This window comes from Tenrec ecaudatus, chromosome 8 (genome assembly GCF_050624435.1).
Source record: "Tenrec ecaudatus isolate mTenEca1 chromosome 8, mTenEca1.hap1, whole genome shotgun sequence".
Taxonomy (NCBI): Eukaryota; Metazoa; Chordata; class Mammalia; order Afrosoricida; family Tenrecidae; genus Tenrec; species Tenrec ecaudatus.
The window spans coordinates 45,082,214-45,108,787 of NC_134537.1; the positions used below are offsets into that span (position 1 = coordinate 45,082,214).

General features: G+C 38.7%; 1 protein-coding gene and 1 pseudogene across 1 annotated transcript in view; both read left to right on the forward strand.

The window, feature by feature from the left end:
• The window catches only part of KPNA1 (karyopherin subunit alpha 1), a 73,368-nt gene that overhangs the window by 13,815 nt on the left and 32,979 nt on the right, over window positions 1–26,574 (forward strand). Inside the window, exons 2-4 of the mRNA XM_075556333.1 lie at window positions 6,095–6,228; window positions 10,128–10,232; window positions 26,420–26,519. Coding sequence (XP_075412448.1) covers window positions 6,100–6,228; window positions 10,128–10,232; window positions 26,420–26,519 — 334 coding nt within the window. The 5' untranslated portion in view covers window positions 6,095–6,099. The remainder of the gene's footprint in view (window positions 1–6,094; window positions 6,229–10,127; window positions 10,233–26,419; window positions 26,520–26,574) is intronic.
• On the forward strand, window positions 23,408–23,819 carry LOC142454583 (signal recognition particle 19 kDa protein pseudogene; annotated as a pseudogene).

Sequence of the window (26,574 nt, forward strand, 5' to 3'; positions counted from 1 at the left end):
TAAGACAATTTCGTAGAACAAATGATACATAGAAATGAGTCTTGGATATACTAGTATGGTCCAAAGGGCAAAGCCCATTTGAAACAGTGGCTTCCTAGTGGGTCTGGTTTACCAGTTAAATCCAAAAGAAGACAGATCAGCTCAGAAGGTATGCTTATGACTGTCTCACTGACTCACTGACTCACTCACTCGCTCACTCTCTCACACACTCACTCTCACTCTCACTCACTCTCACTAACACTCTCTCACTAACTCACTCTCACTGACTCACTAACTCACTCCCTTACTCACTCTCTCACTAAAAAAAAGAAAAAAAAATTAGAGAAGGTATGTTTATTTCGTTAGGCTTCCCGAGGAGTTATCTTGATAGATTTTCTTGAAAGACACAGGAAAATCACAGTGACTTATTATAAAGAAGTTTGAGAAAAATTGAAAACTACGTTGATGAGAAAAAGACCAGGAAAGTTGTGCTAAGAAATTTTTGTCCCCTCAAGTTGAAACTGCTAATTCTGTCCTATGAGAATTTTATTGGGAAACTTACACCTATCCTACAACCCAGATCTTGCCTCTTCAGACTTCTTTTTGTACCCTGAACTCAAAAGACCATTTTAAAGGAACACAGTTTGAATCCTTTGAGGATGCCAAAACTGTTGTTTTGAAGTGGTATATTTGTATGTATATGCCTGTATGTGTGTATATGAACTATTGTATGATACGTGAATCAGGTTTAACAGTTTACTGGTACTTCATCTACTATATCATACAATTCAATAATTCAGTCATATCAAGAAGAGTTGTATAATCATTACCACAGTCAGTGTTAGAATATTTTCTTCTCTGTACTCATCGTTATTCATTTACCGGTAATTATTATTTTTTAAATTGTGGCAAAAATATACAACAAAACATTCTCCAATTCAACGACTTTTTACATACCTAGTTCAGTGCCATTGATTATACTCTTCGTGTTGTACAACCATTATTGATAGCCTTTTGATGTAGTGTATATTGAACATTGTAGAATTCTTCAGGGAAACATTTCAAAATACCAAACTTAACTGCTAGTGAGTCAATTCTGACTTAAAGTGACCCTATAAGGCAGTGGTTCTCAAGTTACTCATGTTGTGGTGACCCCCAACCATAAAATTATTTTTGCTGCTACTTCATAACTAATTTTGCTACTGTGACAGGGTTGTTTGATCCCGAAAGGGGTTGCGACCCACTGGTTGAGAACCGCTGCTATAGGACAAAGTAGAACCCTGTGGGTTTCCAAGACTACATCTTTATGGGAGTAGAAAGCCTCATTCCCCCTGCCATGGAACAACTGGTGCATGCAAGGTCCACAGTTTAAATCCACCAGCTGATCCATGGGAGAAAGATGAGACTTCCTCTTCTAGTAAAGCTTTATAGCCTTGGAAACCCAAAGCAAGGAGCTCTACTCTGTCCTACATCAAGTCAGAATTGACTTGATGGTAGTGGGTTTCCTTTTGGTTGAGAGACCAATGATGTGTGTGTATGAGACTACTGACTTGTTTGAACTACTGAAGTTGCAATGAGAAGCCCAACTCGTAACCCATTACGCAACCAGGGAGATTAGAAAGATGTAACCATCATCCTTAGTGTTGAAAGCAATAGCTTTACATTTTAATATTTTTTGCTTAATAAAAGATTCTATGATTTTACAGTCAGACTTTAACGTAACCTCATTTCCTAAAATTAAGGCCATTCCTTTTATATTGTAATTACAAAAATAAGGAAGTTAATGATATAATAATCCCATTGCCATTCAGGATAGAGTAGAATTGTTCTGTAGGATTTCCAATGTTTTAAATCCTGACCTTTGGCTAGCAGTCACATGCATAACCACTCTGCCACCAGGATTCCTTATTGTTGTAATACTGCTATAGACCATCCACCATTGTCATTGAGTCAGTTTGCACTTGTAGCACCCCTGCAGGAGCGTAAAACTGCTTGAGGTTTCCTTGCCAATAGTTGTTACTAGAGTAGATTGCTAGGCCTTTGTCCTGTGGAACTGCTTGGTAGGCTTGAACTGCTGATTGTGTCCATTGGCAGTGAGGTGCTTAACCATTGCACCACCGTGTAGCTTTAGTTTCATTTAATAGGCTGTACTTTATCTTTTGTTTCCTTGGTACGTAGAAAGAAGACAGATACATGATTTTCTAGCATTATTTCTCAATTGGGGTCTGGTTTTTGTTTCTTTACTCTTAGATTCATGTTTATGCAATTATGAGTTACCAGTAATATCTTCGAAGTAATTTTTATTCTTTTTGTTGTTGTTCTTATAACATCATATCAATAGGTATTTAATGTCTGTTCCATTGCTGGTGATGGTAATTCCGATCACTTAGGTAAGGTGTTGTCTGTCAGGCTTCTTTGCTACTGTAAAAGTAACATTTTGACTTTGTAATTAGTGATAAGTCATTTGAGAATTTGTAAATAGGATGGGGCTTCAAATTCATTGGAAAGTTCCATTCTGTAGTTATATTTTTCTGTAAGCATTTTGAAGCTCCCTTATATACTGTTAAAGACAAGGCTTTCAACTCCTGTGAAAAGTTAAAATCTTGGAAATCCACAGGGGTAGTTCTACCTGATGGGATCCCTATAAGTTGGATTTGACTCAATGGCAGTGAGTTTGGTATTTTAGAGTTTTGATTTCGGCATCAATTGCTGATTCTTGCCAGAATCCGTTAGTATGATGTTTGTCAAATAGTGATTAATTCCACCCCACCCCTTACACACATACATCTTTGTTCTTACCCAAAACTCAATCCACTACCATGAAGTCAATTCTGATTTGATGTAGGACAGAGTAGAGCTCCTTGCTTTGGGTTTCCAAGGTTATGAAGCTTTACTAGAAGAGGAAGTCTTTCTCCCATGGATCAGCTGTTAGATTTAAACTGTTGACCTTGCATGTGCTGCTTGTGCCTAAAGCAGTGGTTCTCAACCTTCCTAATGTCACAACCCTTTAATACAGTTCATGTTGTGGTGACCCCCCCCCAAAACCATAAAATTATTTTCCTTCCTACTTCATAACTGACATTTTGCTACTGTTATGAATTAGGCGACCCCTGTGAAAGGGTCATTCACCCCCCCCAAAGGGGTCGCAACCCATAGGTTGAGAACTGCTGGCCTAAAGGGTTACTTGGGGACTGGAGTAAAAGCCAAACCAAACTCAACTGTCATCGAGCCAGTACTTGAGAGTGACTTTATAGGACAGGTTAGAACTGCCTCAGTTTTGGAGACTGTAACTGTTTATGGGTGTGGAAAGCCCTTTCTATCCTGTGGAGCAAGCGACTGGTGGTTTACAACTGTGGTCCTTGTGGAAGACTTAAATGTTTTCATCTTAAGGTAAAGAATAAGACAAGAATCTTTGCTATTCTGTTCAACAGTATTTGATTGTTATAGCTTATGAAAATTAGTTAAGATGGAGATTGAAAAGGAAGAAGTGGTTATTTGTACTCACCAGTGATGTGCTCATATTTATAGGCATACCTTGTTTTATTGTGCTTTGCTGTATGGCACATATGCAGATTGTGTATGTGTGTGTTGTAAACAATTCGATTGTTTGTTACAGCCTTGTGTTGAGCAAGTCATTGGTGTCATTTTCTGAACTATGTTACATTTTGGTTACTTCTTAGTATTTGAAAATTTATCATAATGCTATTTTGCACTTAATGAACTCCTCCCCCAAAGAACAAAAACAACAACAAAACCCACTGCAGGATAATATAAGCGCATAACTTCTATATACTGAGAAATCAAAACATTTATGTGAGTCATGCTATTGTGATTCATGCTTTAGTGTGGTGTTTTGGAACTGAATCTGCAATATCTCTCAGCTGTGCCCGTATAGAAAATTAAAAGAAATTAAAATTATTTCAATTAATAAATGCACTTAGAAAGATTAAGACTATTTACAGGATGTATTTTAAATAATAAAGTTTCAATTGTATACCTGTATATGTAGAGGTATGAAAATGAAAATGCTTAGGAATAAATTTAACAAGTTTAAAATTTATATTTGGAAGCTATGAAACATTGAAAATTAAAGGAGATCTAAAGAGTAGAAAAGCATTCCATATTTATGACTTGGAAGACTTAAATGTTTTTTTAAATCATTTTATTGGGGGCTTGTACAACTCTTATCACAATCCATCCATCCATTCATTGTGTCAAGCACATCTGTACATTTGTTGCCATCATCATTCTCAAAATATTTGCTTTCTTATTGAGCCCTTGGTATCAGCTCCTCATTCCCCCCCTCTCCGCTCCCCCCTCCTTTATGAACCCTTGATAATTTATAAATTATTACTATTTTGTCATATCTTACACTGCCCGACATCTCTGTTCACCCACTTTTTTGTTGTCCAGAAGACTTAACATTTTTAAGATGACAGTATTCCCCCCAAATTAATCTATAGATTCAGCCAATCCTTATCAGAAATTATACCTGGCTTTTTACAGAAATTGACACTGTGAAATTCGTATGGAATTACAAGGGATTCAGGAGAGTCAGTCTCTTAAATAATGAATAATTGAGGAAAATTAAAAAATTTATGGTGTTAGTAATTAAGAATGTGGTTTTGGTATAACATGCAAATCAATGAATTGAATCGAAAGTTCAAAAATAAAACCCTGTGTCTGCCTTCAACAGATTTTCAGTAAGGAAACCATTACCTCTAAGTGGGGAAACAATTTTTTCATAAAGGGCCCTTGGACATGTTTATGCACATAAAATAATGAAGTTGGACCCTCCATAAATATACAAAACTAATGATACAAAAAAGTATTTCAGAATAGATCAAAGATCAAACCACAACTTGGATTTGGTAAAGGATTCTTAGTTTTTACACCAAAAGTATGAAAGGCAGAATAAAAACTAGACATTTTTTGCTGCTTAAAATTAAAAACATTTGGAAAAATGAGGAGCCGATATCAAGGGCTCAAGTAGAAAGCAAATATTTTGAGAAGATGAACAAATGTATAATTGTGCTTGACACAATGGATGGATGTGTGGATTGTGATAAGAATTGTATGAGCCCCAATAAAATGATTTAAAAAAAATTAAAAACATTTGTGCTTTAAAGGAAAACCATCAGGGAAGTGAAAAACAACCCACAGAATGAGAAAGAATATTTGCATTTCATCTCTGAAAAGGGATGTGCCCAGAACATGTAAAGAACTCTTACAACTCAATTATAAAGACAACCAGATCTGAATATAAATACCTAATAAGCATATGAATTCATATCAAAACCACAATGAGGTAACCACCTCACACCCATAAAGATGACTAGAATAAAAGAGAAATGTCAATTATTAGGATACAGAGAAATTACAGTCTTCATATATTGCTGATAGAAATAGTTAAATGGTAAAGTCTAGCAACTTTTCAAATGATTAAATATAAAGTTAGCACATGTGTAGCAGTTCCACTCCTAAATATATACCCAACAGAAAGGGAAATCTGCCCCTACAAAAGTACGTTCATTCAATATTTGCAGCAGCATTATTCATAATACTCTGAAGTCGAAACAACCCAAATACCCATCACCTGGTGAATGAATAAATAGAAGATAGTATATGCACATGATGGAATACTGCTTTATCATAAAAAGGAATGAAGTATTGATACATGCTATAATATATATGAAACATGAAAATATCATGTAATATGAAAAGCCAGGTACAAAACGCTACATATTTTATAATTCATATTTTATAATTCTATTTTTATGAAATGCCAGTTAGCAGTTGCTATTGGTGCAGGGGGTGGGGCTGCAGGATGGGTTGATAACTGAAAGGTGTGAGGCTTCTTTTTGAGGAGATGAAAATGTTCTAGAATTGAGTGTGCTGTGTTGGTTGAACAGGTTTGTGAGTGCACTGACAGCTATTGAATCACATTTTAAGTGAGTGAATTGTATGGTATGTGAATTATTAAATTAAATTTTTTTCTGGAGTCCCTATGGAGCTAGGGTATTTAAATGTTTACTTCAAAATGCTAAGCTTTTTAAATAACAGAGTTCTTTTTCATTAAGCTTATCTATTTATAATGCCTCCCTTAACCTTTTAGAAATCATGACTACCCAAGGAAAAGAAAACTTCCGCCTGAAAAGTTACAAAAACAAATCCTTGAATCCTGATGAGATGCGTAGAAGAAGAGAGGAAGAAGGACTTCAGTTACGGAAACAGAAAAGAGAAGAGCAGGTGAGCCCTTCACCTTTATCGATTTAATACAAAGCACTTAATGCTCTATTTTAAACTTGAAGCCAGTCTTCTTTATTACTATTTTTTAAAGCAAGTGTGTATAAATATACACACAAAGTGTATATGTGTATATATACACACTTTATATATGTGTACATATATACATTCTGCTGTAAATGCAGTTCTTCTTTTGGCATGGGTAATTGAAGGTTCTGGAAAGTAATGTAAAAAAACCCACAAAATCATTTAGACATCAACCACTAAAGCCAGTGAAGGTTCCCAGTATCCCAGTATAAGCACTGAGTAACATTGTTTGCCTAGTTTATTTTAGTAGTATTTAAAATTTTTTATAAAGTTGGAACTTCCTTAAATTTTACATGCATGTTGTTCATGAATTTTTACATGAGTAATAACACTGCTTTCTTTTGGAAAGAATAGATAATGAAAATAGACAGTGAGCTTTATAGCTCATCCTTTTAATTCAATAATTGTCTACGTTTTGCCACACTTCTTTCATGTCTATTTTTACATTTTGTTCATCTATAATGCTTTAAACAGAAATCTTAAGACAATATAATTTCCCTCTAGATATTGCATATTACTTAAAGGAACTTATAGGATATTGATTTTTGATCATTTTTTTAAGCCTAAGAGCATACACCAAAATACCTAGGACATGCTTTCACCTTACCTTAGTCCAAAAATGCTTTTAAAAAAATGGTTCATCACTTTTGGGACAGGTATTGGAGATAGAGGGCTTCAGTGGCTCTGTTTTTCTTTTTATTTATTTATTAATTTAAACATTATTTTGGCTTTTTTTTCCTATGGAGAGATTTTGAGACTAGGGGGATGGTTAGACCCTACTATAAAGTTCCATAAAAGCAAATTACTTTGAAAAGGGACATGTCTGATCAGAGCACCCAGGATCAAATGAAGAAGGAGGAAGAGAGCGGAACATATCCTGGTCCACCAAACCTTGAGGATGATATCCCTGCTCAGAGCAGCCAATGCACAGAGAGGACCATAGGGCCTGCCCCACTGAGACACGACATCCCTCACTGACCCATAGCCCTACGGGGGACAACACTGGAGACACAGTGTGGGAATTGTGCCTGATCTGACCCCACCACATCAAGGGAAAACATTAAGGGTGTGCAATAGAACAGCAAGGGGAGCAGAGCACGGGAATACCAAAAATAGACTTTGGGATCAGGGTGTGGCACCCCATCAGATTGGATGGGAAAACACTCCTAAGGGTCAGCAAACAGACCTTGGCCTATTTATAGGATTTTCTTGTTTTGTGTCATTGGGTTTTTTTTGGTTGTTGTTTTGTTTTCTTTTGTTGCTTTGTTTTGCTCTGTCTTGTTTTTGTGCATATTATTATCTTTGCAGGTATATCTAGATAAGGTAGGCAGGATGAAAAATCAGGAGGAGAATCAACGGGACTGATGGTCGGGGGGTGGGGGGGATATAGGAGAGGCAGAGATTGGGGAAAGGAAGTGGGTATTAACAAACCCAGGGACAAGGGAACAACAAGTGATCCAAAATCAGTGGTGAGGAGGGTGTAAGAAGCCTCATATGGCTTCATCAAGGGCAATGTAACCAAGAGGAATTACTGAAACCCAAATAAAGGCTGAGCATGATAGTGGGACAAGACGAAAGTAAAAGGAAATAGAGGAAAGATCTAGGAGGCAAAGGACACTTCTAGAGGTCTAAAAACAGGCATGAACATATGCAAATATATTTATGTAAGATCATGGGGAAATAGTAATAGGTTTACTATTAAGGTAGCTGATGGGCACTGGGCCTCCACTCAAGTACTCCCTCAATGCAAAAACATTTTGTTCTATTAACCTGGCATTCCATGATGCTCACCTTCCCAACATGACCACTGAAGACAAAGCAGGTGCATAAACAACTGTGAAGAAAGCTGATAGTGCCCGGCTATCAAAATATATAGTATTTGGGATGTTAAAGGCTTGAAGATAAACAAGTGGCCATCTAGTTGAGAAGCAACAAAGCACATGGATGAAGCACACCAGCCTGTGAGTTCATGAGGTGTTGATGGGATCTGGTAGTAGACATCAAAGAACAAAAAATCCTATCATTGTGAATGAGGGGGAGTGCGGAGTGGGGACCCAAGGCCCATCTGTAGGCACCTGGACATCCCTTACAGAAAGGTTGCGGGGATGAGACGAGCCAGTCAGGGTACAGGGTAGCAACGATGAAACACACAACTTTCCTCTTAGTTCTTTAATGCTTCCTCTCCCCCACTATCCTGATCCCAATTCTACTTTAAATATCCGGCTAGACCAGAGGATGTACACTGACTGGTACAGATAGGAACTGGAAACACAGGGAATCCAGGACAGATGAACCCCTCAGGACCAGTGGTGAGAGTAGTGATACTGGGCGGGTGGAGGGAAGGCAGAGTAGAAAGGGGGAACCGATCACAAGGATCTATATATAACCCCCTCCCTGGGGGACAGACAACAGAAAAGTGGGTTAAGGGAGACGTCGGACAGTGCAAGATATGACAAAATAATAATTTATATATTATAAAGGATTAATGAGAGAGGAGAGGGGAGAGAGGGGAAAATATGAGCTGATAGCAAGGGCTCAAGTAGAAAGCAAATGTTTTGAGAATGGTGATAGTAACAAATGTACAAATGTGCTTGACGCTATGTATGGATTGTGATAAGAGTTGTATGAGCCCCCAATAAAATGATTTTAAAAGTAATAAGAAATTATAGACCCCTCCTTGGGAGAAAAAAAAAAGATGTGGTTGATAACACAGTTAACTCTTGAGTATTTGCTGTGTGTCAGATATGGAATCAGGCTCCTTAGGAATATAGCTAATTTGAGTTCAAGACAATGAATATTCATGATCTATATATAATGTTCATATTTTATACAACAAGCTCACTGGAATAGCCTTAGTAAAACTAAGTGAAAATAAAGTGATCCATTGGTCAGAATTGAGGTATTTTGAGTATTGAAAAAAAATACTGTGTAGATTTTTGGTTTTGTGCAAAATGGATGAATAGGGCTTGGATCTTTTTCATCCTATTTGAAACAACAACAAAAAAAACTAAACAAAAATACATGGAACAGTTTTCAAGACATTACACACTGAAGGGCCAGTGAGTGATTTCTGGAGATGGGAAACAAAAGAGGTGAGTGCTAGCATTTCCCTAGCTGCCTTGAGAGTTTACAAGCTCTGATAAAAGGAGAGGGAGTCTTAGGAGGGTCCAAGGACTCCATGAATTGAAGAAGGAAAATGCTGAGAATTGTAGGTGAGACCAAGGCAAATAGAGTTCATAAAATAAAACACCAAAGAGATTGCTGCACAAAGAGAGAATAGCCTGGCGTTTTGTAGTAGGTTTTCGTCCAGTAGTCAGCAGAGGATTGATCAGGACATCTGTCTGATGAAACTACTACTCAAGGCTAGAATACTATCTAAAAAGATTAGAGGCACAATGCTTAATCCACAGAGCCAGTAATAATGGCTGTTGCCTGAGTGGAAAATCTCATACTTTGTGAGAACTCGGGGACATCTTTCCTTCATAGCAGAGTAGAGCAGCAGATTCAGCGTTATTCTAGACTCATCAACCAGAAAAGTCACCTCCAAAGGATCCAACTGTTAACATGTAACTTACTTCAATCCAGAACAAAGCTTAACAAGCTACACAGGAACACACAAATATTCAGTATTCCCCAAGGGAAGTTCACAGTGTTAGGCATCTAAATCAAGATGATAAGGTACATACGAAAATATGACCAGTTCATAATGAGAATTATCAGTTGAAAAGAACGCTGGAGTGGCTGTAGAAAATCAGAGGTACCGTGCCCTGGTGGTGTAGTGGTTCACATGTTAGAATTATATTTTCTTTTTTCAGTTATTCAAGAGAAGAAATGTTGCTACAGCAGAAGAAGAAACAGAAGAAGTTATGTCAGATGGAGGCTTCCATGAGGCCCAAATTAATAACATGGAAATGGCACCAGTAAGTAACATGATGAAAGGAACACTTTTTGATTATTTTGTGATGTAAACCTGAAGTGTAGATATTTTTTGTCTTAAAAAAAAATCAGGTGACTACAAAAAGTGCTTAACATTTCATTTTTCAAAGAATCAGAATACTTATTCTCATGATTCATTAAATGTTTATTATCGGTATTACATTTCAAATAATGTACTTAGTGATAAAGGCTAGCTTAATGCTAAAAACTTACGGTAAATGTAAGATTAAATTATTCCTTAAAAGTTGAACAGCAAGAGACTCTTTAAAGGAAGTCACAAATGGATATTCACTTCAATTACAAAATCGAACTTACAAAGAGACCTCACATGTGTGTGGAAAAACAGAATTAAGGTATAATTTATATACAATTAAATATATATAATTTATGTGTAATATATATAAAGTATAATTAAGGTATAATCTATTTTTCCATGTACTTAAAAAATTTGGAAGCCCCTTGTATTTTCTCCTCACCTCCACACTTTTTTTCTTTACAAGTAGATGCATATTTTACGTAGTATTTTTAGGGGTTTTTTTTTCTTCCTAGATGGGTAAAGATGAGGCTTTCTACTCTGGAAAAGAGCTACATTTTAGGAACTCCCCGGGGCACTTCTGTCCTGCCTGATAGGGAAACTATGAGTTGGAATTGACTTGATGGCAGTCGGTTTGAGTTTTTTGAAGTTAATGCATGTAGGATTCTAAAAATATTAACCTTTCAGGTTGTATACATATATTAAAAGGAAAGGGACTGATGAAAAATTACTAATGTTTTCAGTGTAGTCATATTGAACACCAATATATAAAATCATAGTCTATAAATTTGAGGTATCTAACAAAGAGAGAAGAACCGAGACTTTGATCGATTATAGAAACTAGTTGGTGGGATCTTTTGTTTTAAGAGCCGGGTTATCATAGAATTACTGTTGAGATGAGGGTTCTCATTTGGTTTGCCAAAGAAGCAAGAACTCTAAAACTTACTATCAGTAGCCAGCGTAGAATCTCCACAGTTGGAAGTATATGAAAATCAACAAAGCTATGGATGCAGTGAAGATAGCATTCAGAAGTTCATAGCAATGCCTACATTTAAAAAAATGAAAAAAGGATACTAAAATAAGTTGGTAAGGCGGTAATGATAACAACAGAGAACAAGACTTGGTTAGTACTTTTCAGTGTTGTACGAGGGGTACTCAACAAACCTAGATTTTTTTTCTCTCAAAGCTATCTATTTTTCTTTTTCTTCTTTTTTTTTTACAGATATCACAGTTTATTAGGGGTTATGAGGGTCAATACAGAGAAAGTCGGGGGTGGAGGGTAGAAGTGCTGGGAAAACTACTTGGATCATGGAATGGTATGCTTGCAAACAGATTCTTGTAATTGCTGTCAATGAGGCTTAAACCTATAAACAACTGAACAGGCAAAAGTTGTGTGATAGATATACAAGGGGGCTTCAGAAAGTTTGTGGGAAACTTCCATTATTTAAAAATTTATTTGTAGTCTTCACTGGGGCTATTTCTTGCTGCTGATTTGTTTGCTGACCTGCCCTTGCTCGGGCATGACCAGGACCAGGGCCTTCATGATACCTGGCAGGGCTAATAGGGGTTTGGTAAGCTTGGCAAGGGTGGATTCTGCTTTGTTCTCAATGGTCTCTAAGTTGTATTCCAGCTGTTTGGTCATCTTTGGACAGCTTAAGTCAGGTTGGCCATTGCTAGGCTATGTGCTAGGAGAGGGGAAACAGAAACCCTCCAGCGTCACATTACCGCGTTGAAGCCATACTCCAGAGCCGGCGGCTGACCACTCTGAGCTGAAGTGCGAGGAGGCTGGGGGAGGAGCAGTCACCAGGCGGGCCGGGGCCACACAGTGCGTGCTCAGGCTGCAGGTGCTTCTCTGGCACTGTGCCCCGTTGCGCTGCTTCTTCTTCTTCTTCTTCTTCTTTTTTAAAAGAACAACCTTATCACCTTCCAAGAGCTCTCCATTACACTGAATACATTTGTCAAAACTGTGATTCCATTTTTTGGGTCTTCAATTAATTAATTAATTAATTAGTTTGCTGTTCTATTATTGAAAGCATTTTCAAATTCATCTGTTTGGATGGCAGACAGCACTGCCCTTCTCCCCCCCCCCCCCCAACACCTCTTCTATGTTGTCAAATCGCTGTCCTTTCATGTCCCTCCCTCTTCATTTGCAGAAACAAAAAGAAGTCACACGAGCAAGGTCAAGGGAATACGGTATGGGGGAAAGAGAGGAATGCTCCAAAAACTGGCATACTGAGTTGACTGCATGAGCAGGTGGATTGTCATGGTGGCAAAATCCATGCCCCATCTGCCTCTGCCACAAATCAGGCCATTTTTGGTCACATATTGCTACACAATCTTGAACCTCTAAATAGAAAGCCAGATTATCAGTCTGACCTGGTAGAATGAGCTTCAAATGTACCGCAAGTAGAAATTCTCGTCTTTCTACAGATGTCCAGAACAAGGTTTCTCATCAGTTGGCATTTCATCGATTGAGGAAATGAGAAACCCACTTGTACGCTTGAGGTTTCCCTAAAGTGCTGACCTTATAAGCCGTGTTCAACATCACAACAGTTTCTGCCACATTTTTCCCAAAAGGAAACAAGATTTCACAGCTACATGCGGTTCTCTTCAGTCAGCTATTATGAGGTTCAAGCAAAACTGTTTTACAAAAAAATTCACTGTGACCAGAAAACCTTCACAGACAATGCTTCCTACTGGATGTACTAACTCGAATCAAGTTGCTCAGTGGTTGCCTAGCAGAAAAATACATACATTGAACTATGCCCAGGGGAGCTTTCTCCCCCATTTTTTGGGGGGGAAGGGTGGGGTTACTCCCTGGTATAATGGTTTGTAGAATAAATATAAGGACAAGTCAAAAAGTATTGCTACTAGGGATCCAGTTTATACATGCCAATGTTTATTCCAAACACGCTATGTTTAACTGTGATCAGTGGATTGCTTAAGACAAGTTCTCTCAGTAGTACACACTTGTCTTGGTCTTGTCAGGATGCTTTTGGGGGAAAAAAGGACAAAATTTGTTCGATGAAGGAGAAAAACCATTTTGAAGCTAGGGCTAACAACAATTTTAACGAAGCTTATGTGGATGTCTTCAGTATTTGAAGCTGCAATAATTTGATGGGAATGCTTCCTCCCCATTAAAAAATCCCTTTTTAGCAAGTGTTTTGACAAGAAGGCCAGGAAGACCTCAAAGAGAGCCAAGATGGGGCATTCTCAACAACTGAACACACTGGCTGAAGTCTAGAAACTGGTGGAACAAGACAAGACCATAAGCTTGTCATTGATAACTGCTGAAATTGGGATTTCCCATAGTTTGACATTTTTAATTTTAAGCATGTCTTGGCTTTAGCAAGCTTTTGGCTAATTGGGTGCCAAAAGCATTGCAAGATCAGTTAGCTAAAAATCGATTTGTCAGTTTTCTAAGCAAGGTCGAAGCTAATGAGAGTTTTGTGGAACAAATTGTAACTGGCGAAGCATTTTGGATGTACCAAAAGGAATCATAGAGCAAGGTCCCATCAACAGTGGTTTCGGATGGGGTCTACTGGGCCAGCTGAATTTAAGTTGGTGAGATTGGCTCAGAAAGCGATGAAAATTATTTAGTTTAGACTCAAAAGTGCTAATGTAGATAGATTTTCTTGAATGAAACAGGATGCTCATAGAGGCTGTAGGTTTAAGAAAGTAAAAAAAAAAAATCTGCATTAGTGAGAAAAAGGTTAGGAAAATTGCTCCAAGGAGCTCTTGGCCATCATAACAATGTACCTGCTCATTCTTGGAGAACATTAAGGACTATCCTGTAAGAAATTTCTTTGGAAAACCTTACTTCATGTACTCTGCAGTTTTGATCTTGTCCCTTCAGCCTTTGTATTTCCCAAACTCAGAATATTTAAAAGTAATATGATATGAGTCCCACAAATATGCCAAAATTACAGTTTTGATGTTTTAAATGGAAGAGCACAGAATTCTTCCGTGGTCTTAGAGATGGAAACACTGCCTTCAGAAATGGATAGACCAGGGATAAATGATGTTATGTAATGAGAATTGTAGTCAAAGATCAAAAAAAACAAAAGTCAAACCAAACTGACTACCATCGATGCCTACTCATAGTGACCCTGTAGGACCGAGTAGAACTGCCAGAGTTTCTGAAATTGTAACTCTGTATGAGAGTGGAAAGCCCTGATTTTTCTACTCGTTTTGAACTGCTGGTAATTTGTAGTTTGCAGCCCAGCTTGTAACCCAGCACCACCACAGCGCTCCGGAGTCAATCACTGGAGACAGAAAGGGATAGACCTGTTGACTGGCTGTGTGGATCTCTACAATTCACCCCGCCGGGAGAAACCAACCCCCACAACTAGTCACATGTTGAGTAGGCTCAATTGTACAGTTAAAACAGAGTAAGAGATAGGAGAGAGAGAGTAAAATAAAGGAGTCAGACACATTTCATGGTAGCATGCTCACCTGGACAGCCATGATCTCAACAGCCAGGTTTGCACACAGTGTGGGCAGAGGGCAGGAGAGGTCTCGCTTAGGGGTGCCATGATTATAGGTAACCACACCTGTCACAGGAAGGGGGTGTACAATAGGCATAAGCGTGACAGGAAGGGGATGAGCTAAGGGGGGGACACATAATAGGAAGGGGAGGGACTAGGAGTATACATGTGACAAGAAGGGTGGTTCCCAGACTCAATATGGCAGCCTAACCTTGGTCGTCCTTCAGTGGGCTTGATTTCCCTGAGCTCCCTTCAGGGAAACTCCTTTTTAGAAGGGAGTGGGGTCCTACTTAAGGTGGAAAAGACTGTATCGTCTGATTGTTCTAGATGGCTGATAACCCTTAGATGGCTGGTAACTCTGACCTACTTTAGTTAACCTCCGAGTATATAATCATTTCCCACGTGTAGCAGCAAGCAGCTAGGTTTGGCATATATTTGAGGAAGACAACTTGGGAGAAATTTTTCTTTATCCCCCAAGTCCTCTTTTTGTTTTATGTATTAAACCCCAAAGTGCTACAGTGACTACACGGTTATTTTCTGTGTCTTGAAAGCTGTCCAGACAAAATTGATGACAAATTTAATGTAGGCAAGCTTATGGCAAGCATTTTGAATCCAGGGTCTGGGGATAAAGCCCCTTCCCATGCCCATGTTTGTTGGGGGAAGGTATGAGAGGAGTTGGATGCCGTGGGAGGAAGAGAGAACAAATAGGAATGTTTGCTTATATAGTTAAAGCTGCCTGCCCCACAGCAACAGCTATGTGCTTGTAAAAGATGACTTCAAGTCAGCCCCATATAGGGGCGTAAAGTGGGGAACAATGTCATGAGAATGTGATTAGGACTTACCTCCAACTCACAAGGGTGATGGCTTCCCTCCACTCCCAGAAAGCAAGACTGCCACGCCTCTTAGTGACTCATCCTTAAACACTCTCTTCCCATTCTCTGCTTCCTAGTGTTTGCTTTATGCATAAAGTTGAAAAGAGCCATGGAGGCCCTGTAATTTCCCTTCACACACACACGTGATAGCCAGGATAAAAAATATGATTGGGCTGGAGCCCAGGCTATGAGAAATGCTTTGGAACCCAAGCACTTGATTCCAGTCCTTCCACACTATCCGCCAATTGTTTAATTATATCAGCGCTAGGGGATGCCTTGAGTTTATCTTTGAATGCATAGAAAATATATATTTTTAGCTGATCTATTGAAATGTTTTCCTCAAACCCTTGCAGATGTTTTCTAATCAAATCCTAATCATGCTGTGTCTTATTGTATGGGTAAGAAGTTATACAAAAATCAGTTACATTCCACTCACATTTTAGCATTAATTGATGTTGCCAGTCCATGATTTGATCTCCCAACCACTGAAGTTTGCTGCAGCTCCGCTACTTTTCCCCCTAGTTCATTGTCCACCTTTGCCTGAGTGGCCCAGAGCTGATGTGAGTTCACTTGTCATTCTGCACAAAGTGTTCCATTTTGATGGATTCCTGTAGTGCTCCCCTAGCGACGGCAGCAGTGGTGGCAATTACTATAAATGCAGATTATAGCTGCGATGACCATTTCCATGAATTGGGGAGGTCTTTTCAACATCTCCGACATCACTTGTAGCATGAAGCATGGATTCTGGACTGCTCTTCCATGTGTACTTCATCTCCACCGGGATTCACACCCCCTACCCAGCTCTTTAGGATGAGGATGCTGTCTTTAGAAAGGTTTATAAGCAGTGCATGGTTAATGCAAGGGAACAACTTACAATGATGGCAACTGGCACTGGGAGCAGTTTCATTTATGAAGATAGTTCTTACAGCGAGCACATAAGACAGTTGTACACATGAGGCTACCGAGTCTCATTCTTGTGAAAAGCAGAAGTATAGCCAGACTGACTGGTGCCAGCAAAGCTTCCCGTAGGGCCTGTTAAAAGGCTTAGTTGCAAGCGGTAATTTCCACAGGTCCTGTCAGGCTTCAGTAACCTGGGGCGGGGAGGTATAAGGAGGCCTCCTTCATGGCAGGCCATTAGCTTTGACCTGGTAGTGGCAATGCCATTAGGGGTCTTTTGCCACTTACAGTTATTGACATAATCACATGAGGTCTTGTTGGATTCCTGTGAGCAATTAGTTAGAATTTTCCGTGGTGGCCCCAGTCAATTATAGTTACAGTGTCATTTAAAAAAATTATTGGCGCTCTATACAACTCTTATGACAATCCACACATACATCAGTTGTGTAAAGCACACTTACACACTCGTTGCCCTCATCATTCTCAAAACACTTCCCACTTGGGCTCCTGGAATCAACTCCTCATTTTTCTCCCCCCCTCTTTGCCGCTCCCCCCTCCCTCATGAACCCATGATAATTTATAAATTATACAGTGCCATTTCTTAACACATTTCCATGTAGTTCCTGACATTTGAGCCATTTGAGTATGTTAGCAACGACATGCCAGTAACTCATAATTTTACAGGTTTCCATTTCACCTCTCCCCTCCATAGTGGAGTTTTCATATTCTGCAAATGCTTCACCCGATCTTCCATGCTTGAGAGTTAACGGATAAACAGCTAGGACTGGTGCCCACACAGAAATGCAGAGTTTCAAAACCCAGAGTGGAATTAAAATTTTTGCCTGCATTATTGGCTGGTCTGACTATTCCCTTGACTCTCAGATCACAGCATCAGCTTCCCTTCTTTCTTCTGGGCCTTGCTGACAATAGAACTCCACCTATCTCCTTTGCCTGTGAAAACAAACAAATAGCCCCTTTCTTTTGGTCTATTACCAACCTGGAAAGAGAATCATGGTTGAGACTGGGTGGTTTCTCCATCTCTTTCATACCCTTAATTTTTTCCAAACGTGGTTGTGTCCCTCTAAGGGTCCACCAGCTTTATTCTGCAAAAACATAAAAGTGCGGCCCATTCTCGGGATTATTTGGGAACCAGGATCCTAAACAGGATTTTCCCGTCTTCCTAGGACTTCTTAGGACCAGCTTTTTCTGTAGAAGTAAAAACGTGTTTATCTGCCCTAATTTTGTAACAAGCTTTTTATAAAGTAAGAAGAATTTTTTTTTGTTTAAAATCACCAAATGAAATTTGTTACACATAAGATTTCTCTTTTGCCCCTTCTGTTTTAACAATGGAGACTTTAAAGCACTGCTAGCAATCTCAGTTAACTTGCTAGGTTTTGAACCAGTATAACCAGTGAGACGCCATTGTTATGTAAATTTAGGCTCCTAGCTCTCAAGAGAATAGAGAGAGCTAATTGTGAGAATTTCTTAACACTCAGAATGATTTGAAAGACTGAAAAAAATTATTAATAAATTTGTTCAGCTGTTTTTGAACTAACTTACCAAACAGACAGGATTCACCATTCTGTTGTCTTATAGCTGTGTAACTCAGCCTTCCCTCTCCTGATGGAATTTTCTTTTCTCAGGCACTTAGGCAAACCTCACGTACTTGTGCTATTGCCTGTTTAGTAAAGCGTAGTTGTGATATAATTCTCATCCCCTAGCAACTGATGAATTCCTATATCTATCCCATTCTCAGCATTCTTTCGAGCATGTGAATGGGCTGTAAAATCCTATGAGATATGATATTGTAAAAATTCTTAAGGATAAAGGCATACTTTTGGCTAAAGCTCTCCAGTCAGCAGGGATCCAGCAAAAGATCTTATCATGTTAATTACAAAATGAGAGTCTGGGCCATAGTCAGTGAGTGCCTGCTTGAGATCTTAGCAACTCAAAGGGGAAGGCACTGTGAATTCCTTGTGGGTGTTTCCCGGGCAGTCTGAAAACAGACTGGATAAAACATTCTAATCTCTAAATCTCCTTCTGCAATCCTTCTTTCTACTTTAGAAAGTAAAGGTGCTTTCTATACTTTGCTTCTATTTTCTACGCTGGTCTTCTGGACCAGTATATTCTTGAAACTCCACTTCCGGAACTTCATCTTCTGTGTTAACTCTGTTTGCATTTCTTTGGATCTAATCTCTCTACCTCTGGCTTGGTTAATTGTTTGACAATCTCTAGTTTTTTTTTCTACACTATGTTCTGGGGCCAGGGCAGATGCTTCTAATCTGATGTCTCCTTTTGATTCAGGCTTATTTTTCTCAGTTCTAAAATCTTCTCATTGGCCTGATACCCATTCTGCCTGCCTCTCACTAGATTTAAGTTTGGGTATCTCAGAGGCTCCGCAACTCTGCTGGTTTTGATTCTTAACTTTCTCTACCTTTGAAAGCAAGGGAGTGTCTTTAATAGCCTTGCTCTGTGTCTTGGAATTCGCTTCCTCTAGTAACCTGTGACCTACTTGTTGACCTCCGAGTGTATGGTCATTTGCCATGTGTAGCAGCAAGCAGCTAGGCTTGGCATATCTTTGGGGGAGACAACTTGGGAGAAATCTTTCTGTATCCTGCAACCCCCCATAATTAAAAAGATCTAGATAATTTGTTGAGAAACAGCTTCCTATTTTGATATTTATGTTTAATAAAAGTTCCTGATTTTGTGGTAATACTTTTTGACTTAACCGTTCTATCCCTAAATCGAGGGAGATTAATGAAATTATTCATAATTAGGTGGTGGTATGTTTTTTCAAATTATGTATCTTTATTCTGATTGTACTCCGTAAACATTTGATGTTTTATACCATAGGAAGTTAGGATACTTTAGAACGTTCTCTATGTAGATGACAAATTTTATGCATAAATATGTTAATTATAAAAATGGAATTTGATTGGATCATGTTACCTATTGCACTCAGTCTTGATCATCAGTTGATGAACTGAACCTGTAAATACAGTAACTTGGCATTCAGAATTTTCAGAAAGAGCCTTAATTTGTCTGTTCTAGTCCATGAGTTACTCTTTTGTCAGTTAGCAACTATAACTGTTACTGAGCATATTTCCTCATCAATAGAATAAGTTCCATGACCTACTTCATTATGTTATGTTAATTGTTGTAATTGTTTGTTCAGAAAGGAAGACGATAATAGATTTTTTGAAAGACAAAATATTCAGGGGAAAAGGGAAAGACTAGATAATCTGCCAAATACAATGGAAAGTTAAGATGGGAATGGAGACGATCATATAAAATAGAATACAAGGGGGGAAAGAATAGTAACTAGTAATTTCAAGAATGTCTGAAAGTAAGCAATACATTATTAAGTTCCATGGTAAATAATTTGCTCGCTACCCAAAGGTAAGAAAGTTTCTACGAAACTTTTTTGGAAACTTGAAAAAGCAATGATGTAACAGTTTATATGGGAAGAATGTTTTTAGTGTTCCAAGACCCCAAAATAACCTACCAAGTCATCACAAATAACACACAAAGCCTAAAATAAACTAACATTCAGTGTTCACAGTTCACAGACACAATTTAAAGCAGTGATGGCTTGCATGCTGAGTGCCGTTCCATGGACGGGAGCTTGGCCAAGGCGCAGTCTCCCCTCGGGGCTTGCTCACTACCTTTCCAGCAGATCGCTGCATAGCAAGTGCTGCATGCCAGTGTCACTTTTTGCCTTTTTTGTAAAAGCAGAAATTCTCTTCAGATTTCTTTGGCTTTGCAAAAATAGGTACTGATGTAGGTCTTTTGTAAAAAACCAAGTGGTGTAAAGCAAACACAAGAGATAACTGTAATTTCATCAGCATCATTGACTTTGAGTTTCAAATTTTAGAATCAGGCCTAGACCTTCTAAGTTTATGGCAAATTAACTTGATAGTAAAGCTTATGTGAGATGGTGTATAGTCTTCATCACATTAAGTATAATTCATATTTTTGTTGATGAAATATTACTTATGAAATGCTGCCCCATATATTCCTGGAATTCTTATGTATATACACTTTATATTATACTTGGAAAATTAGTAATCCTGAATTCTACAGTTACTCATCTGGCTCCCAGAATTTCAGCTAGCAAACTATGAATCTATAGTAGGAAAATGTGTGTAATGTTCTGGATACCTTCTCTATCTAAATATAAAGTTTAAAAAAAAATTTTTTTTTATTTTAACAATTTATTGGGGCTCATACAATTCTTTTCACAGTTCATACATATACATACATCAATTGTATAAAGCACATCTGTACAGTCTTTGCCCTAATCATTTTTTCTCTTTTCTTCTTTTACATTTTATTAGGGACTCATACAACTCTTACCACAATCCATACATATACATACATCAGTTGTATAAAGCACATCCATACATTCTCTGCCCCAATCATTCTCAAGGCATTTGCTCTCCACTTAAGCCCCTTGCATCAGGTCCTCTTTTTTTTTTCCCCCTCCCTCCCCATTCCCCCCTCCCTCATATGCCCTTGGTAATTTATACATCGTTGTTTTGTCATATCTTGCCCTATCCGGAGTCTCCCTTCCCCCCTTCTCTGCTGTCCCTTTCCCAGGGAAGAGGTCACATGTGGATCCTTGTAATCAGTTCCCCCTTTCCAACCCACTCACCCTCCACTCTCCCAGCATCGTCCCTCACACCCTTGGTCCTGAAGGTATCATCCACCCTGGATTCCCTGTACCTCCAACCCTCATATGCACCAGTGTACAGCCTCTGTCCTATCCAGCCCTGCAAGGTAGAATTCGGATCATGGTAGTTGGGGGGAGGAAGCATCCAGGATCTGGGGGAAAGCTGTGTTCTTCATCGGTACTACCACACACCCTAATTAACCCATCTCCTCTCCTAAACCCCTCTATGAGGGGATCTCCATTGGTCGACACTTGGGCCTTGGGTCTCCACTCTGCACTTCCCCCTTCATTTAATATGATATATATACATATATATACATACATATATACATATACACTAAATATAAAGTTTTTATGTATGTTTTTGGTTATATTGGTGAAGGTTAATGGTATCTTTTTCAGTTTTGTAAGCAATCTCTTATTTATAAAAAATTTATAATTAAGAAAACCTAGACTCCTGTGTAAATAAAACAGGAAGGGTGGAGGGAAAAGTACCTTTTCCTCGCATGCATACCCTTTCCTAGAGGTAACTGTCAGTTTGATAGACCTTCATCTTTTTCCTGAGGAGTGCCTAGTGGTTTTGAACTCTTGGTCTTGTGGTTAGCAGCCAATGCATAGCTACCAGAGAGAGGAAAAGACCTGGCAGTCTGCTCCAGTAATGATTGCAGCCTGGGATGCCCCCCCGTGGTAGTTAGAGGTTATACAGCAGCAACAGGGATTGCTCACCAAGTCCAGCACTTAAAACTCTATGCAGCTTTCTTCACAATTTGATCTTGTTGGCTTTGACTTTACCCTTTATCAAACGATAAGAACTTATTGTGGCAAGTAGCCACGAGAAGAATGTTAACTGTTAATAATGGGGATGAATTGTAGTGGGAAACCAGAAAGATTCAAATATACCAAGAAAATAGTGGGAAACAAAAGTTTTAATAAACCCAAAATAGGAACTTTAAATACATTTTAAGAGTCTAGTGTTGAATTTGGCAGTAGCTGCACTGTTTTTTTTTAATAGTGGACAACCTTATGCTCATTCAAAAAATGTTTGTTGGACATCTATTGTTGTGTTAGCCATTAGTGACAGAATGGTAAAACAGATACTATCTTTAGGTTTCAAGAAATTTATAATCTACTACCAGGGTCCAGACAATAAATAAGTTAAGAAAAATATCTGGTAGTGCTGAGAGCAGATTCCTCAGCCACTCATTGCCATCAGGTCTGTTCCGACGCAAATGGGTATTCAACTAGAGATTGAGTGGCTGCTTTAGATATGTGAAGGCTGTGAAAAAGCTGTTTTACAGTTTGGCATTATATCTGCGAACTAAATGCAAGGAGCTCAGCCAGCCATGTAACGAGCAAGGGAAGCCGGATCGTTTAAAGGAAGATGTAAAGGCAAGGAAGAACATGCTGTTTATGAAGAACAGAATAGTCACCACAGGCACGTAAAGTGTAGTGTGCTACTCTTGTAGATCTATGGAAAAGGCCAGATACTTTTATAAGGGTGGGTTTTGAATAAGGAATGTCTTCACATTTATGTCTCTTCTGTGAGGCAGTGGATGGGGCTTCAGAGCAGTTAACATCTGTAAGCCTGGGGGTTGGCTGATTCTGAAAGGTATTGCTCATGACTGTCACAGGTGGACTAGAAGTGATTTTTATATTATTTTAAATATTAAATTATTAATATAATTTTGGTTGAGATATTGTTTAAGATTCTGGCATTACATTTTTCGCATTTGGAGGTCATTTTTACTTTTAAGAGGAATTGTGGAGATAAATTATTCTCCAGAGAAAACCCTTCTTCTTCAATAGAAAGCAAAGGGGAACATGATTTGCTTTAGCTGAGATTACACGGTTCCAGGACATGGGGAATCTTTGATGCTTGTTTTTACATATGCCTTTTTACTTTTTGTCATTTTTTGTTGCTTATATTCACTTTAGCTGATCCTCTTGGTTACTTCTTTTAGACTTTTAGCTTCCCCAAAAGACTATAAACCCCTTTCTTAGTATTTATTACTAAGATTGTTTTATCACTGTTGTCAGCATTTTGATGATAGACCAAGAATCTACAGTGATACCTTGGTTGTCAAACTCATTCTGTTCCAAATTCGTGTTTGAACACGCCAAAGTTGAAGAACTGAGCCTATTTTCCCCATAAGAAGAGAGACATATGGAGAAGATGGGGAGGGAGGGAGAGGGATAAATGAGGAGCTGGCAGTCCCCAGCTGACCAGGACAGGTTCATTTGCATCTACCCTGCTTATCTGAATAACAAGAAGACCATCCCCCTCAACAAGGCTGTTGAAAATCTTACAGTTTCAGAGATTCAAGATGTGTGCTTAGCAGTTGGACTTAATGTATCTCTATGGAAAAATAAAGTATACTCTAGAGAGTGGAGTCGTGATGCTCTCAGTACAGGGGCGGAGTCCAGGTCCAGCTGAAACAAGAAGATGGCAGCCTCTGTTTGGTACAGTTTCCGTCACCTAAGTCGGTAATGTTGTATGCAGCCGAAATGATACCTAAGCTAAAAACAAGGACACAAAAACAGGTGGGACTGACCAGAGTCTTCATCAAGGAGAAGGAAGTAAAAAAGGAAAAGGCAAGAAGAAGAAATGATCTGGAATGAGAATCAAGTCTATGGTACCTCCGGTAAGACACATGCCTCCATTGTCTACCTGGAAGAAACCGAAGAAACTTTGTTTGCTTCTGGAAGGAACTGTGTCTTTTTGTGCCTCCCAGCTACTGCATCCAAGTTGACAATGAAATAAATACACTTGAGCATTTTCATCTAGCTTTTATGCAATATAAAAGAATTGCCTTTCAGTGCCGTTTGTGGATGAAAGAAGAATATTTTTTAAATGCAACAATGAACTGTACCCTAAGTTACCTGAAATCCTATGTTTATCTGCTGTGCAAACATGTTTGAGATAAATTTAGTAACATTTGAACCATATATTTTGTTCATCTTTTAAGTTAATGAAATAAAGTTTGACACTATTAAAAAAAAATGAGCTGATACCAAGGGCTCAAGTAGAAAGCACATGTTTTGAGAATGATGATGGCAACAAATGTACAAATGTGCTTGACACAATTGATGGATGTATGGATTGTGATAGTATGAGCCACCCAATAAAATGATTTTTAAAAATTTATGGTGAACCAAATAATTGGTTCTGAAGCCCAAAAGTGACACTGATAAACTAATTTTTCCAGCACTTTATATCACTATGGAAGCTTTTAATCTTCTTGCAGTACACTGTCACCATAGAGTTTCTAATTTATCCAAATTGACTGTATTCTTCAATTTTTGTTTTTAAAAATTTTCAATTTCTTTGTTGGTTTGGATTCTTTATTTCGTGGTTAAAGAAATCACACCTCGTGCTACATTAGCTACTTTAGTCACCCCGCGCTGCCCCCCCCGCCCCCCCCCCAGATGATGTTGACTTCGCCATGTTGTATTCAGCCACCAAATCAGACGAGTGGCACTCTGACTGGAATTTCACAGTGATTCCTCTACTGTGGTTCTCACAGTTTTCCTCCTAGTTCTGCTGGTGTCATTGACTTTCTTTGGAGCCCATAGTTAAGATAATTTATGCAAGTAGGGTGCAAACCAAAACAAACCAAAATCCCACAAGGAGGAGTGTTTTAACGCAGTAACAAAAGCATTTTATATATATAAAATAATTTTATTGGGAGCTCATATAACTCTTACCACAATCCAAACATACATCCATTGTATCAAGCACATTTGTACATTTGTTGCCATCATCATTCTCAAAACATTTGCTTTCTACTTGAGCCCTTGGTATCAGCTCCTCATTTTTCCCTACTCTCCTCCCCTCTCATGAACCCTTGATAATTTATAAATTGTTATTATATTGTCATGTCTTACACTGTCCGACATCTCCCTCTACCTACTTTTCTGTTGTCTGTTCCCCAGGGTGGGGGTTATATGTATGTAGATCCTTGTAATGGGTTCCCCCTTTCTACCCCACCTTCCCTCCACCCTCCCGGTATCACTGTTCTCAGCACTGGTCCTGAGGGGCTCATCTATACCGGATTCCCTATGTTTCCAGTTTCTATCTGTATCACTATACATACTCTGGTCTTGTCGGATTTGTAAGGTAGAATTCGGATCATGATAGTGGGGGAAGGAAGCATTTAAGAACTAAAGCAAAGTTGTATGTTTCATTATTGCTACACTACACCCTGACTGGCTTTTCTCCCAGCAACCTTTCTGTAAGGGATGTCCAGGTGCCTACAGATGGGCTTTGAGTCCTCACTCCGCACTCTACCCTTATTCACAATGATAAGATTTTTTGTTCTTTGATGCTCGATCCCTGATCCCATCAGCACCACACCTCGTGATTTGATAGGCTGGTGTGCTTCCATGTGGACTTTGCCACTTCTCAGCTAGATGGCTGCTTGTTTATCTTCAAGCCTTTAAGACCTCAGATGCTATACCTTTTGATAGCTGGACACCATCAGCTTTCTTCTCTACATTTGCTTATGCATCTGCTTTGTCTTCAGTGATCGCGGCAGGAAGGTGAGCATCATGGAATGCCAGGTTGATAGAACAGAGTGTTCTTGCATTGAGGGAGTACTTGAGTGGAGGCCCAATGTCCATCTGCCACCTTAATACTAAACCTACAAATGTATGCACATAGATCTATTTCCCTGTAATATATAAATATATCTACATATGTACATGCCTGTATTTAGACCTCTATAAGTGCCCTTTGCCTCTTAGTTTTTCCCTCTATTTCCTTTTACTTTCCTCTTGTACCACTATCCAAAAAACATTATATATTGCCTGAGTGGGAGCAGTTCTTAAGACTGAAGGGTCACCCCCTTTGTGTCTGTGGCAAGATGTGAAACTCACTCTTAGCCTGTACAGGTTTTTTCCAATTGGATTTTCAGTTTTATCAAGCAAAGTTAAGCACACCGAGCAGATATTTCTCAAATTTTGTTGCTGACCGAGTGGTAGAAAGTTTGAACTTGGAGCTGTTCATTCTGACAACCTGGTATTATGGTAGCACGTGTGATGTATGCTCACTCATCATTTCATACACTGTGTAACTCTTCAAGAGAAACATAATTAGCTTAATAGCTTGTCCATAGTTTATAGTCTTCTGAGTATAGTTTATATATAGTTTTCTTTTGAATTACCAGTACAACTACATTTTACTAATTTTGCTTTTTTTTTGTGATCCCAGGGTGATGTCATTACTTCTGATATGATTGAAATGATATTTTCCAACAGCCCAGAGCAGCAGCTTTCAGCTACACAGAAATTCAGAAAACTGCTTTCAAAAGGTGAGTTTTCAATCTTTTGAGGTATTTTTTCATATATATTTCCCTACAATCTGTT